The sequence below is a fragment of the Caloenas nicobarica genome, chromosome 1 (genome assembly GCF_036013445.1).
Source record: "Caloenas nicobarica isolate bCalNic1 chromosome 1, bCalNic1.hap1, whole genome shotgun sequence".
NCBI classification, from domain to species: Eukaryota; Metazoa; Chordata; class Aves; order Columbiformes; family Columbidae; genus Caloenas; species Caloenas nicobarica.
The window spans coordinates 189140187-189156655 of NC_088245.1; the positions used below are offsets into that span (position 1 = coordinate 189140187).

Consider the following 16469-nt stretch of genomic DNA (forward strand, 5'->3'; position numbering starts at 1 on the left):
AATCTGTAGTCTTAGGCCATGTTCCACACTTTTTTAAAGTTTAATATAGCAAATATGGTGTAACAGAATAAATACAAAGTTCTGAAGAGTTCTCCAGTTCACTTTTTCTGAACACAAAGTGGGGACGCTGTACAAAGTATCAAGCTATCCCTGTCTGTTTCTTGCACTCACTTTTAAAGATTATCATGTTAGTCACTGTTAAAAACAAGAAACTCTGCTAGATTGACTTTGCCTCTGGCCCAATATGACTATTGTTCATTCTTTTCTGATATCTCCATTTTCTTTAAGGTGGAAAAATATGCCAAAGTGGAAAAGTCTATCAAGCCTGATGACTCGCAACCAACTGTCTGGCCAGCACATGTAAGTAGTTTAGACCTTTGGCCAAACTTCTCTGCCTCTAGTTAAAATGCCTCTTATTTCAAAATCCAAGTATTGTGCGAATAGTCTTCCCTCCCCCAATTTAATTAATCTTCCATGTGTTACATAGACACAGAAGGATTACCACAGACACTTGTAATTTCATACAGTGCAGCATACATGTGATCAGTCTTGTAATTTCTTAAGGTTTTCCAGAAATACAAGGAAAAGCAACTTTAATCTCCCAAGTAACATCTGCTGTTGCTGTAAAGAAAGCATAAGAAGTTACAGAGAGCAGTAATCTGCTAAGCAAATTGCCTTCTTCACTCACATACTCAAAGATTGATGGAAAAGAGCTGCTGTTAAAATGTTAAAATTGGAAAGAGCTTAAGTAATATTAAGTACCTCTTAGAAAAAACTCTTTGTGAAATGTTGAACCTTAAGATCTTTGGCATAAATTACGTGATTTGATAAGAAGTAGTAATTTAATATAATTAGCCATAAATCAATTCATAACATCTTGCCTCTGAAATTACAAAGAATTAATCTTTATTAAGAGCATCTATCATTACGTCCTCATAGTTTCTTATTATCAAAGACGAATAATTTCCTGTAGGACTTAATCTTTATCTCCAACATTTTACTTGGAACATTTTTTTTGCCTTGTCATCATTTATATAAAACTTTCTATATACATTTACCCAGTCTGCCTTTCCATATCTAACATGATTGTTTAGCGTTTGCAATATTTTTGTATTTTTAAGAAGAAAGGACAAATTCTTTTTTCCTCTCATCCCTTTAGGTAACTTCTTCTCAAATAACTTCTGTTTTAGATAATGCACCCCTTCTTATAAAGTTTCTTACTATATTGTATGGAACGGGCATATTTTACTAGATGTTTCTTTTATCACTTGCATAAGACTTATTTGGTTATTTTTTCTGTTTTTCTAGGAAATAAAAGATGATTATGTGTTCGAATGCGAAGTTGGTAACCAGCTTCAAAAAACAAAACTGACCATTTTTCAGTCACTTGGTAATCCCTTGTACTATGGTAAAATTCAGACACTCAAAGGTGATGAGGAAAATGACAACCTATTAACTCCATCACAGTAAGTTACATATTCTTTTAATCTATGCTATGATCTGATAGATGAAGGAAGACAAACATTTCATATCATTTTCAGTCATAAAAACACTCTAGAGCTAGAGATCTGATTTAAGAGCCTTGTTTGAAAAATTCAGCTAATGAACCTAAAAAAAAAAAAGCAACCCTAGTATCTTAAATGTACTTTTGTGTTAAATCTGCCTGTTCTTTTACATTAAAGATAAAAAAAAAACCCACACCTCTCAAAAAAAGACCAACAGCTCAGATTGTGGAGACATTGTGAGACATCATTAGCATTGTTTTTCAATCTCACTCAGTTTTTATTGTGAAAATTTGCCTGATGCTATGAAAACGTGAGAATTCGTTATGTCTAGCCTTATGCAAAGAAATTTAGGCTAAATAAATGATTAAGAAAAACGTGAGCTGCTAAGCAGCTTCATCAATTTGAATTGTTTTGAATCTTCTCTTGCTAGCCCCAGTTCTACAAAGATCCTCTATTCTTGGCTTTTTTTGTGGTGTGTACCAGATTCTTTGTACGGAGTAACCTGTGCAGCAGAATAGACCCTGTAAATTTCAGTAAGGCAAGGAGCAGTGAGCCTCAGCAAACTAACTTGAGTTCTTTTGATGACAGTTATTTTTATTGCCTAGTATGTAATTTCTATCTTATTTTTTTATTAAAATCTTAAAATCATCTTAGTACTCAGGATGTTTTATCCCTAGACTGAGCTGTTTACTGTTTGTTTCCACACTGTTGTGGTTTAACCCCAGTTGGCAACTAAGCACCACGTAACCGCCCACTCATTCCCACTCACCCCATTGGGATGCAGGAAAGAACTGCAAGAGTAAAAGTGAGAAAACTCAGGGGTCGAGACAAAGGCAATTTAGTATTTAAAGCAAAAATCACACACAACAAGCAAAGCAAGACAAGGGATTAATTCACTTTTTCCCACGGACAGGCAGGTGGTCAGCCATCTCCAGGACAGCCAGGCTCCGTCACACATAATGGTTACTTGGGAAGACAAACACCATCACTCCAAATGTCCCCCCTTTTCTTCTTCTTCCACCAGCTTTATATACTGAGCATGACATCATATGGTGTGGAATATCTCTTTGGTTAGTTGGGGTCAGCTGTCCCAGCTGTGTCCCCTCACAGCTTCTTGTGCACCCCCAGCCCACTCGCTGGTGGGGTGAGAAGCAGAAAAGGTCTTGACTCTGTGTAAGGCTGCTCAGTGATAACTAAAACATCGCTGTGGTATCAACACTGTTTCACTGTTTCCAGCGCAAATCCAAAACAGAGCGCCATAGAAGCTACTAGGAAGAAAATTGACTCTATCCCAGCCACAGCCAGCACACATACTTAGTACTGATCTTCCTGGAACAGCAGCAGTGCTACCTTACAGTTGTGTAATAAGGCTGGGAATTAAAAGGATTTATAGGCGTCAGATGCCTGGTGTTTTTTGGGTAATCGCGGCTCACATCCGTTATTTTTAAGACATTACCAGTTGAAGTTCAACAAAATTTGGATACTTCTTCATTAGAAAACTATGTCATGTGAAGCAGAAGGTGCAGAAGGCATTTTTGTTGTTTTGCTGTAAAATAAAACTTTTTTTTTTTTTTGAGATAAATAAACAGAAGAGATCTGTAGTGTTTTAAAAAAAATGACTGAAGTAATAAGCTTGCAAGCCATACATATTATGCAGAAGAGAGATGCTTATTTAGGAGTTTGGAAAAATCATGAGGAACCAGAATTTGTGCAAGTGAAATCAAACAATGGAAACTAAATGTTTGTTGAAATATTACAGGTAGACATTTTTGACATACCAACAGGACACTTAGGTGTATATTTCAGTGTGAACATATTGATATGTTGATTTATGTATAACTTTTCCCTTGTACTTTTAGCAGTAACAATACCATAGCAGTTGTTCACTCCAGTTTTTTTAAAGTATAAAATGCATAACTTCCACATTCTGCCTTTTGCTTTGTAGCCAATTTACTCCTAAAGGAGACCATAATAGGCCATGTGTGTATATTGTACATATAGTTATGAAGCCACGTTTGTATTTCAAGTGTTAAAAAATACCCAGTCCATTAAATGGATACAGTATCTCCTGTATTTTCAGCAGGTCTGAAAAAAAGAGCAGCATTGACATTTGTTTTGAGTCCTGTGATTATAAAAGCATGTTCTTTTAGTCCAACTCATGACTGAAAATGTATTATACATTTTATGTTTCAGGTTTCTTATTGGTTCGAAGACTGATGCTGAAAGGTAAATTAATATACTGTGTACAAACATTTGGCTTAATGCCAAATAATGGATTTTGTTGCTTTTAACCATTATGGCTGCTGACGTTGTGGTTATGGAAACAGATGCAGAACAGATGAGGAAAATAAGAATTAATCATCATAACAAGAAATAGGATGTAGTGTGCAATTTCTATATTTGACCATCAGGGAAGAACAGAGGAAAGTGAATATGTGAACACACCTTGTTACGTAAATTTCAAGCATGTTGTTACAGTTACTTGCACCATTATTCTTGATTACATAGGTCAAAATGACATGCCCTCAGAACCTTATCATTACATTTGGTATGGTAAATAAACAATCATGGAAATAGTTCATTTGAACTTTAATTATAATCTAGGACTTCTATGTATACAACTTATTTTTGTGTGTTGTGCATTACTTGATTCTGCTTTCTTAGAGAAGCAAGCAATAAAATAGTTTTCCAGTATATATTAGTTGTAGAATGATTATGAGTAGCAATTCTGGGATAACTGAGTCAGCAAAATAAGTATGTCTTCAAATGTTTGTTAGTTTGCATCACATTACAGAGACACATTTGTGCAAATGAGCACAGAACCTTTGCAAAGCAATCTCTGTCAAAGCCAGTTGTGGTTTTGTGCCTTCCTAGGAGACCTTGAAGTGGTGCACATCCCACAGCTCTTACCCTCCCACACCCCCTTCTTACGTGCTCGGCAGTGAGACGAATCCTTGATTTGGTCAAAAACCAACAATAACCTTCCTTGTTTTAATAGATAATTTTGATCAAGAAACTCTTCATTCCTGTTTCTCCTGCCTCCTTTGTGCTGACAGAGATTTGCTGTTTGTGCTGTGAGCTGAACTGGGGGATTGACTGGCTGAAAACTAGAACAACCATAATACAGGGGTCCAGTTTTAACTGGGGTTGCTTTCCTGGTCATGTTTACCACTGGGTTGCACAATTCTTTCAATCAGAATAAGCAGTTGGGTTTCAGGAACTGAGACAAGAAGAAGCAGGAGAGGAGGAAGGAGGGCAGGACCACGTTTTTGATTACGTGGCATTTTTATTACTCTGATTCCACTGTCATTTTAAGGCAATCTGAAATCTAATTCCTGAAAAAAGTACATTGCACGTTTTCCTCTGCCATGTATCTTGCAACCCTTGCTTTTGTCTGCATTAGTCATATAGCAACATACTGAATCAGTGCTATACCAAAATAAAGTGTCAATCATTGCATTTAGGTGCAAGCTACTGGAAATAGTCCAGCAGTTTTTCATTGAGGTTCAGTCTGCCAGAGTATAAGCAGCAACAGGTCTTCAGCTTGATTTTTCAAGTCTGCAAGGTCACTTTGTATATTCTGCTCACATCTATGAAACAGTATCCCCTCAATTTAGTTCTCTCAAATTAGGAGACATGTAGTATTTGATTTAGTAGAACAGTATTTTCAACTCGTTTGCCTGATGCTATTGGTGCTTTGAATTCCTGGATACATCACTACTCATTAGTCTCTTAAAGTAAAACCTGGCTGTCCTGCTACTCAAAGAGGAATGATCACTTCTGATGTGATAAATGGTTCTTGGATGTACGTTTTTAGTATGGACAACTTAGTTCATCCCTTGCTTTCAGAGTCCTCATCTGACATAGACCTCAAATCAAAGGAGAGTTGACTGTTCCACAGGGAGCATAAGCAAAGGACACAGCTTTATAGAATATTCTGGACCCATGTGAAGGGAATGGGATCCCCATTAACTGACATCCCAAAGAACTGCAGTTGTTTTTGGAAAGGGAACTGTTGTGTCTACTCTTTTGCATATTCCTCCAAAAGACTGTTACTTAAACTTGTTTCTTAAAAAAACCCTGTATGTTGCATTAGGAAAAAAATACAGTGATTAAAAGAAAACTTAAAATGGAATAAAATTAAGAAAAGAGCCCAGGAACATAAAGTAGAGCGATATATAGAGATGTAGATTTGTTTTATATATGTGCACCTCTATATACATATATACTTACATAATATATACTTCTGTATAAAATAAATAATATATGACTATGTAACATATACAATTATGTGTTTACATACATATATATACTTTAGAAGTTCTATGTTGTTTATCTTTTTATGCCTTCATTGTTTGTTTCAGAGTGGTGAACCAGTATCAGGAGTTAGTACAAAATGAAGCTAAATGTCCTGTGAAAATGTTTCATAATTCAGGTGGATCAGTCAGTCATCTTTCTCCAGGGAAGGAAATGGAAGTGAGTTTATCGAGCCATACATTTGTTTTCACTTGATTATTGAATTATTAGAATAATTTATGCTATCCTTATTTAAAAGTAAGCCTAATTTTTTTTCGTTCTGCATGAATTTTTAAATGCTTTATTTTCATAACCATTCAGAGTGAGTGTATTGGAAAAGTTAGAGGAAAGCACTTTTGTTTTTCCTGTTCAAATGTTGTCTTTTAGGCATGTTGTTTTGTTTGGTGTTCTGTTGTTTTGGGGGGCTTTGCTCCAAGGTTTTGCTCAGATGAAGGTTCAGATGAACCTTTCACAGAGCAGTATAGTAAAATGCAGCTATGCATTTTATTTTACAGGTCAGCAAACACAGAAGCAGGTGCAGTAGCTGAACTTGTTTTCTTTTATCTTTAGAAATTATTAAGATTATTTTCTCTGTAGTTTGAAGATTAAAACTTAAAAAAAAAATACAAACCACCCTACACTTTAAAGTGCATATGTTTGCACACATCCTGTAGTAATTCCTGCATTCCCAAATTCTCATGCCTTGTGTTTTACTTGCTGCCTCTGGCTTTCTTGGTCAGATTCCTGTACTCTAGTGGTGAACTGTATTTAGGCTCCAACTAGTAAATGAATTTAGTATCCATTAGGCTATTTCCCTTGCTACATCTTTCCCCTGAATACCTAATTTTAGGCTGCAACAACATTGTTCTGAAAGAGGTAGTTCTTGGTGGCTGCCAGAAGAACACCATGCAGAGGCCAGCAGTTGCAGAAAGGAGTACGAGTGTTTCTGTGTGTGTGTGTAGACATATAGACATATGCATGCATATGTGTATATACTATATATATATATATGTCTTAAAGTCATAGAATAACCTGGGGGGAAGGATACTTCTGGAAGTCATCTTGTCTGGCTGTCTGAGACCCTAGTGTAAGCTGGACCAAAGTTACTGGGGTTACTCTACTTAATGACCTAGTCCTCTTTTGAATAGGTCATTAGTCTTTATTTTCAGAATGAACAAAACAGTTTTTAATAGTATAAGAGAAAGGTAACCCTCAGAATTATTCTCAAAAAATTCTTTTTTATAAGCGAGCTATTAGAAACATGTGGAAGAAGTGTCTCTTATTACTGAGAATGAGTGGAAACTAAGCTATCCAGAAAGATTGATTCTGCACAATGGTGGATGTTCTGATTTGTTAGCCCATGCACATCTAGTTTAGGCTCCAGCACTGAAATATTCCACTTTATTTGTTGAGAACCTCATTTTCTATAGTTTCAATAGTTTCAGCAGTTTTTGAACTCTAGGTAAAAATATATAGACTTGTAACTGTAAATGTGTTTCACTGTGGAGTCTCTTGATGGTGTCAGCTATTGGAATTATGGATTCAAGATCTGTTGTACATGATTGAGAACTCCAGATTTGATTAGCTGAAGGTAATTTATGTTCAAACCACCTGATAAGTAGGCTGTAAGAACAAAGAGAAAGGGAGCACCTTTCCTCTAAAAAGATTAGTGAAGTTCTGATCCCACTGAAGTCAATGCAGTGGGTCAGTGGGATTTGCTTGAAACTATTTAAATTCCTGCTCCCAGAATCAGGAAATCTGATCCTGTTCTCTGAATCCTTATTGGTTGGAAATTACAAATGTATACAGATAGTGAATGAATGAATGAAATTATGTTATTTTTCAAGTAAGACCAAATTGTGCTTTTATTTAAAATGCATCTTTCACTGTTGCATTTATGAAAGGTTGCAAAGAAGAATTTCAGAACTGTGGAGAAAAGTGAAACTCCTGGTTTTTTGGGTTTTTTTTTTTTTCTGGCTTTAAATTTTACTGGCACTTTCAAGCTGCCTCTTGGTGGTAAGCAGTTTATCTAAAAGGAGTCAGCCGTAGGCTATGTTTTTAAAATAAATAAAAATCTGAAATGTTTGAAGGGAATTTTGTCATGTTTTTGAGAAGTCTAGTACAAATTGATTGGGTTGTCTTTTCTGTTCAAATGTGCAGAAGCTCACATTATTGCTGTGGTAGTGTTAATTTTTCTTTCCTCCTAGCAGCCAGACAGTTTATCAGGCTCTGTTCAGTCTTCGGTGTTGGGGAAAGGTGTAAAACACCGACCTCCTCCTATCAAATTACCTTCAAGTTCTGGAAGTAGCTCTTCAGGTAATTATTTATGGACTTGGGCATCTCCTTTCTATGTGTTCTGGCTATTGTAAAATGACATGATATCCCTCTAGTAAAGATGTAATTTAAAAAAAAAAATCTTCTCTGTGAAAAGAGCATCATATTGTTGATTTCTGATTCTATTGTTCACAAAATTGTATCCTAACAAATATTTGAGTTAACATGTACTCAGAGAACAATGATGTATTTTAATTCTGTTTTTTCAGGTAATATTTTCAGTGCACAACAGTCAAGTGGCCATCTAAAATCCCCAACTCCTCCTCCTCCTCCTTCTAAGCCTCCTGGTCTTTCTCGGAAACAATCTATGGATCTTAATCAAGTTGGCATGCTCTCTCCAGCTGCCATGTCTCCTGCGAGCTCTTCACAAAGTGAGTCACGACCTAAATTCTCCATTAAATCTTAGGCTTTTGCATAAATGCTTCCTGAGATAAACTTCTTAACCTGTGGAATGATGAAACTTAAGTGTACAGTGTATCCTAAATTGTATAAGTTGTGCAGCTTTAGGCAGGTCTCTTGTTCACTGTATGTATTTTATGTTTATTGTAACTGTGTTCGTTTTTTCTGTATATATGTATGCACCCTCTGTGTATACGTTTTAATACATTTTATGAAATTAGTATGATCTCGTCATTTATGAAAGGTTGATAGATGATGTGATGAGATGAAATTCCAAAGTGTAGATTTTTTTTTTTTTCATCCAGTGTAAAAACAGTATGTTAGATCAGTTTCTGGTTTTTTAAATGTTATAGGAACTGGTGCAGTTGTATCTCTATGTATGTGTATAATCTGATCAGTCCCAAGGTGGTGATACAATAAACGATAAGATGATTTTTTAAAACACTCCTACACTGTTTTACAAATCATTGCTGATTGCAAGTGTGGTGGTGATGCTGATGATGATAGCACCATATTCTCAGGTGTTAAAATGTAAATTTCAATAATAAGTGACATCCTAGTTTAAATATTTTCATTAACACTGACAGGATCATTGTAATAATAGCTAGAGATCATAAACTTTTTTTTAAATGTATGTATGTGTCTTGAGACATTTCGTGAACAGATTTGTACAAAGAGAAATAATAGCTGCAGTTTTTCAGTTTTTTAATAATTGTAGACTGCACATTCCAGTGTCCTGCACAGTATCATAACACACTTTTTGCATTAAATAATTTTAAATCTGGATAGCTCAAAAGATGTAACTTTTCTGCCTTCTTGTTTTGCACAAAGAAAAAAAGAAAACTTATAAAAGTTATCTTCTAACCTATTCATCCTGGGGGTTTTTTAGCATTATGAGTTGTGTAAATCTGCCACACACAGTTATAAGGCTCTGGTCACAGCAGCTGGATATTCTCATTTATTGCCTTTCTTTCTGCAGGACATGAGAGCCAAAAAAAAAAAAAAAAAAAAGAACAAAAAGACACCTCAAGCTTTTTGGGGTTCTTGTTTTGTTTTCTATTGATAAACTGTGCTTACTGCATCCACAACAAATACAGCTATACATGCTACATTTAAGCAGAAGGAGCTTAAATACTAAAAAAATATTTTTATTTTATCAAAATTAGGCAAATGAGAGTTTAGCTATCTGATGAAATTTAGATCAACCCCATGATCATTGAAATAGTATATGTTCTTTGTTGAATCTGTTGTTTTCCATGATATGTTTTTAACACGATGCTATTGTGCAGACAGTGCCTATAGACTATATGTTTAACATTTTAGGACAAAAGCATTAGGTTAAAATTGTCACTAAGAAATTGTTTTATTTTGTTTTAAGTATTTCTGAGGGAGTTATGACTTAACATACGATAAATGATGGAAGGGCTTAATGGAGGATACAGATCGATGGATGGCTTATGGAGCTAAGCATGGAGAATGGGTTTTCTTTGTGGTTATGCTGCATCCTTAACAACGAGTGCGTGCTGCAACACTCATGTCGTGTAGGAATTAACACTTGCAGTCTAAGAAATGGAACAAATTGTCAGTGCTAAATACGACTCCGTTAACCTTATTCTACAAAAAGGACTGGCCTTTTATAACAAACTAGCACTTTTTATTTTTTTCAATGAGCAGGGTCTGGAACTCCTAAACCATCTACTCCTACTCCAACCAACACCCCTTCATCGACCCCACACCCTCCTGATGCTCAGAGCTCAACTCCTATTACCCCTTCTGCCACCCCTACTCCCCAAGATTCAGGCTTCACCCCTCAGCCCACTTTGTTAACCCCGTTTGCTCAGCAGCAGATGTCTCTGAGCCAGGCACTGCCTGTAATGACCATTCCTCTTTCCACCATGGTAACATCCATTACTACAGGAACAACCTCCACCCAGGTCATGGCAAACCCTGCAGGACTTAACTTCATCAATGTAGTGGGCTCTGTGTGGTAAGTTGTTTGTTATGATGGGTTCTTAATTTGCCCTGGGCGGGTTAGTGGTTGGGACGGTGGGGTGAGGAGGGTGGGAATGGTACAGGACTGTCCAGCATCCATTAGGATAGATATTTTTCAGGATCTGCAGTACAAAAAGATCATTCACTTTGTAATTATGAAGCCAAGAGCCACTAGAAACTATTTGTATTTCTCAAATACAAGGCACCTACTGTCAGAATATTGAAGAGGTCTATTAAGAAAATTGTGCTCTCAGCTTTTTGGATGCACATAGCTGAATTTCATAAGGCTTAACCTCAGTTTAAGTGGTTTCTAATGTTTTGCCCTTTAAGTTTGGAAACTTTCATTAATTGGAGAGGAGGTAGAATATCGTATGCAGACCGCTCTAAATGAAAAATGGAGATTTGATATTGAAGTCCCTATGAATGAAAGGTTGTATGCAAAATACAAGAAAATGAGAAATCTGTTTCCTAACAATTTAATTAAATATTAAGGTTAAAAATTCTTTGATTTTTAAAACTCATTTTGTGGTTTAAAAAAAGAAATGCTGTTGTCAAGAATAGATTTTATGGTATAATGTGAACTGCTTTTTAAACTGAATGAAATTCTGTGGTCAGCATAAGATGATCAGTGTAAGACACATAGTGTGCTTCAGTGCAAGTATTGGACACTTGTGTTCAGGAGTTGATCACTATTGATCAATCAGAGAGGTCTTTCATAGGGCAAAAAGGAAACAAACCTGTTCCTTAACTTTTTGCTGTAATGGTACAATCATTTTGAAGGCTGTTCATCTTTCAGTATTTATAGAATAAAAGAACCTCTTGGGTTTTTTTTCCACAGATTATACCAAAGAAAAAAAAATACATGCCAAGAGTATGAATTTACGTATTTGTTATACCCTAGGCATAATGATTTTTTTTTTTAAGCTGCCTTGATGCTTTATCTATAATCCCATTTACAGCAAATAATTGGTTTACTTGTTATGAGAGAGAGGGCAAAAATTTACTCAGATTTGCTTGTACCACTCGGGTTTGATGTGTTGTCTTTCCTCTTCTACAGTGGAGCACAGACACTGATGAGCGGTTCAAACCCCATGTTGGGGTGCAACACTGGTGCCATAGCCCCTGCAGGTATAAACCTGAGTGGCATTTTACCGTCAGGAGGTTTGGTACCAGGTGTGCTGCCTGCTGCAATGCAGTCTGCCTCTCAAGCAGGTTAGTGTGAATGAGCTGAAAAGCCACCCTTCAGGTAGGGACGGAGTGAAACATACTGTGAGAACAATGGACGAAAGTGGCCATTGTGTGAACAGATTGTGGATTTGATGGCTGGAGCTGGGGAACAGCATACGTATTTTTGCACTGGAAGTGTAGGCTATGTTTGTGATTGATTGAAAGCGATTTTGAGGAGCTAGACTGGGTTGTGTGATATGCTCAAAAGGAAGTTTGAGAGAAAGTCCAAATTCAAATGCAACATTGATAATGACTACAAGAAAAAAGGCACAACTGAGCTTAGAAAGAGGCCTCACTTTATAAATATGAGGGCATTTTATTCTATCACCGGTACTGCTTTATTCTAGCAGGACCATTAATTAGTTCCTCATTGCTTTCCAGTATGACTATTTAAATCTGTATGCCTCAATATTCATTAAAGCAGCATTTAAATTCTTAGTTTATTTTTTCTGAAAAAATAATAAGGATGAAAAACTCTAATGTATGATTATGGATTCAGAAGTATGGAAGAGACTTCAAGATATCCATCCCTTACACTGAGGCAGAGTCAAATGTGTCTAAAGCATATTGAACCAATTCTTATCTATACTGGCTTTAATTACCTTGGCTAAAGAAGAATCCAGTCTCCTTTGGTATCTGTTTGGAGTAGGTCATTATCCATACAAAATGCTTCCTTCTAATTACAATGCATCTCCTTAATTGCAAATTAAATTATTTTTTTTTCTCCTGTTCCTTGCAGACATGAAAAATAGTTGTTCACCCTCTCTCTTTTCTTTCTAAGTATCAAACATGCTGTCATGTCCCACATTTGTCTTCTCTTTCTGATAGGTCGTATTTTTCAAACCTTTCATAATCCTGTCACTCTCTTCTAGACTGTCCAATTTGCTTACATCCTTCTTAAAATGTGATAACCAAAACTGGACACAAGCCTGAACTTGGCTGATTTACTACTGTGGAGCACAGCAGAATAAATGCATCTCATCTCTTTCACAACATTCCTGTTAACATTTCCCCAAATGAGGTCTGCCTATTTTTTATTTGTATTTTTGCAACAGCATTACATTACCATAAGAATGGGTTTACTGGTTTAGGCCGAAAATCCGTCCAGTTTATATTCGGTCTCTGACAGTCGCCATTAGAGGATACTCAGGAGAGAGTTTAAGACGAGGCAAAAGTGTGAAACGTCCCTTGTATACAACCGTACCTCTTCTGGCCATCTACAGCTTTGAGACTTTCTCAGCTGAAGACAATCCACGTGGATCTTTGTGCTTAATATCCTGTGCTAGTCTTCTACTCTGTGGATTTATCTAATTGGTTTTTGAACCCATTTATATTTTTGGCATCTACGGCACCGTGTGACAGTGAGTTTTATAAATGTAAACTGTGTGAAGAGGTTCTTTTCTTTTGTGTGTTCTATTGTTCGTGGTATGGATGATTTGGATATGTTTGTGAATTGCTGTAATTTCTCTTGTCTTTTCTTGCTGTATAGACCAAACTAGTTACAGTTTTGTACTTGTTCATTTGTCCTTTTTTTTTAATTTGATGTTATTGAGTTTTGGACCCTTTTTCAGTTTCCTAGGCTTACTTTTAATTCTAATTCTGTCCTTTCAAGCACTATCAGCCTTTATCGGTTTGGTGTCATGGATTTTTACATACTATGCTGTTGCCCAGATAACAGACAGGAGTAGTGAGCTGAGCTGGGTCAGTGGCAGACCTCTGGGGGATTCTGTTTGACAGCTGCTGTCTTACTGGAGCGTTTGTATCAGTTCTATACCAAACTCATAGCATACTACACATACATCTTTTTTAGCATAGTTTTTGAAGAGTGCCATGTGGAATAATGCTGAAAGCTCTACAAGGCTGATACCTACTTCCAGAAGCCCTTGGAGGGATGAGCAGCTGCTAAGATTTTGGGTGGGATTATTTTCTGTTAATGATTGAGAAACTGAGAGCCTGTTATTGTATTGAGCCCTCAGACATTTCTGGATTTACTATACAAACAGTAAAACTTTTTAAAACCAGAAGAATCACTGAAGAATAACTGCTATGATATTCTCCATATTTGCCTTTGTGTAAATAAATTAGCAGGTAATAGGTTACAGGGTACAGTGTTTAGTAGTGGTACAGTTTCCTTTCTGTTCAGTAAGCTCTCTTTAACTTTGAGTCTGGATAACTATGAACTTGCCCACATTACACAAAATGCAGCGTTGTATTAAGTATAGATTTAAACACGCCAGTTTTCCCACTTCCAAATGTTTAGAAATAATCTCAGTGGAAAGGTGTATTAATTGCAATACACTTTTATAATTAAGACTTCCTACTAATAAAAAGATGTTTTCTTTAACAGGCAGCCCCTTTGGTTTGAAAAATGCATCAAATCTTCGGCCTTTAAATCTTCTACAGGTAATTGATATACTTGGACACAATGCTAATGATAATTTTTTAAATTTTCTTTAGATACCTGTTTAGTGTTGCTTACTGCATTGCCCCCAACAGATCTTTGCAGCCAGTTGATCAGGTGTACCATTTGCTGCAAATTTTAATCACTTAGTTTACAACAAAGCAGCTAGTTCTTAATAACAATCTAAAAATGCTGACATTAGAATTCAAGAGAGAAATCCTGAAATACAAACTTCTACTTTCAGGATTTGCCTAAGCTTTTATAGCAAATCATTCTTTAAACTGAAGTTGTTGTTATTATTATTTTTAAAGTACAAAACAGTAACGCAGAATCACTCTGGGGTTAACACATATAAGGCCTAAAAGCTGAGCTGAACATGCACAGGTGGGTGCAGGAATAGCTTTGAAAGAGCTTCTGGTAATGGAAATAGAAGTTTATGTAAGATACGGAGTTTGGAAGGTCTGTGAATGTTTCCTTTCCACTAAGCATACATACAAATGCAAACATGAGCTAAAGTTGTTTGCATTGTCAGAGCTCCATTTAAAAGCAGAACAGGGAGTGTTTGTGGAACTGGATCTTGAAGTCAGCTGGAAGTTACAGGTGCAGAAGTACAGCTTCAGTGTTCCACAAGTGTTGCACCATGCTTCAAAAAAATTAATACCGGTAAAAGATGAGCTGTAGCTTTACTATTTCCTCCTCCCACTCTTGTACACACTCCGGAAATACGGAAAAGGGCAGGCACGGGAGAGAGTTATGCCAGAGCAGTGCTCTTGTATAAAATTAAATACTTGTATATGTGTGATTCCATATTGAATCAAGACTGTTTCACTTTAGCATTTTGTTTACATCAGACCATGATGGTGTCTTCTTAATATGTAGTCTTTTGGTCAAGTTTATCTAGATCTTAGTGGCGTTACTTCATATGGTTATTCTAAAGAACCACCGCAACTGCTAGAAATGCACCGGCTCAAAACAGAGGTTTTGGGGGTTTTTTGTTTTGTTTTTTAATGACTGATAAGCCATGCAGTTTGCTTAAATCACTTATACAATACTTTATTTCCCCACTTTATGAATCAATGCATGATTTAAGTTCTAGAAGACATTGTAATTCAATACCCTTTGATTTCAGTAGACTCTAGATCAGACTCCACTATTTCCATTTGGGGGATTACTCTGAGGACCACTCTGTTCTGAAAATTTTAAAAGCAGGGTTTGTATTTTTTGTGAAATTAAGGAGTGTGTGGCACAATATGAACATATGAATGTAAATTTCAGAATTTTCACATTTTGGTTGATTAGGACCTTTGCACATGGATGGTTTCAGGTGTCACCTGAAGACTTTGTGGTTGGGACAGGAAATGTCATAAGATGACAACCATGAACTGCAGCCTCTGCTGACTGCAGGGAAGTTGGTGGGACTTCTGCTGGGTAACAGGCACAGTGCCATTTCTGCCAAAACAGCTGTCTTGGGGCATTCAGCATCCGTTTGTTCTACTTTAATAGTGACTACATTATAGCCTGTATCTACACCTGCTAGAAGATATAGAATTAAATGTTATGAAATGGCACTTCAAAAGTTTGCCTTCACATGGGCTTTTTTTACTTGTTCATTGATGCTGAAGTTTGGTAATAAGGATCAAGCTTTTCATTTTTGCTAGGGGTCTGACCAAGGTCCATCCAGTCAAGATCAGACATTATCTGCCCAACAAGCTGCTGTTATTAACCTGACTGGAGTAGGGAATTTTATGCAACCTCAAGCCACAGGTATGTGCTTGCTGAGCCTCCTTTTGCAGTTAAGTGTGTATCTTGATAAATTCACACTGAAATGAAGTTTGGTCTTGCGTCAGATCAGAACAATTTACTATTTATTATCAGCACATAAATTAAAAAAGAAACAGTGAGCTTTTACTTTCAAAGCATGCACTTTTCTGCTTTGTTTGGCAGTTAAGTGTAGTAAATTGATTATATCACGTGAAAAGAAGTCATGCTTGATAGAAAAGAAAGTACAGGGAACTTCCATGCCAAACTTCATTGAGGAATGTTTAACTGTGTGCTTAACATCCAGTATGAGAAACCTCTTGTGTCTTCACAAGCACTTCATAATCTAAGTGTGTTCTAACTAACAGAGTATGTGTATCATATATACTTGATTCTGTGCTGTTTCCAGTTTGACTCTGAAGCAAATTCTATTGATCCCCCTTTTTCTGTTTAACACTCTATTCCTGTGTCTTCCTTCCCCAACCCTGACAAACTTGACCTGACCTCTCTGACCTGCCTGCTTTCCCCTTCTCCTTTCTTAGTGTTGTCTCAGCTTG

At 36.4% G+C, this 16469-nt stretch overlaps 1 protein-coding gene across 9 annotated transcripts in view; it reads left to right on the forward strand.

Annotated features, from left to right (window-relative positions):
• Positions 1-16469, forward strand: part of SUPT20H (SPT20 homolog, SAGA complex component) — a 32130-nt gene that overhangs the window by 14168 nt on the left and 1493 nt on the right. For 6 of the 9 annotated variants that reach the window (XM_065635525.1, XM_065635559.1, XM_065635551.1 and 3 more), the window contains 10 exons: positions 289-360; positions 1309-1466; positions 3699-3731; positions 5870-5981; positions 8009-8117; positions 8345-8506; positions 10209-10521; positions 11584-11738; positions 14101-14156; positions 15813-15918. In XM_065635525.1, coding sequence (XP_065491597.1) covers positions 289-360; positions 1309-1466; positions 3699-3731; positions 5870-5981; positions 8009-8117; positions 8345-8506; positions 10209-10521; positions 11584-11738; positions 14101-14156; positions 15813-15918 — 1276 coding nt within the window. The remainder of the gene's footprint in view (positions 1-288; positions 361-1308; positions 1467-3698; positions 3732-5869; positions 5982-8008; positions 8118-8344; positions 8507-10208; positions 10522-11583; positions 11739-14100; positions 14157-15812; positions 15919-16469) is intronic. The other 3 variants (XM_065635568.1, XM_065635533.1, XM_065635577.1) reach the window with 3 other exon arrangements.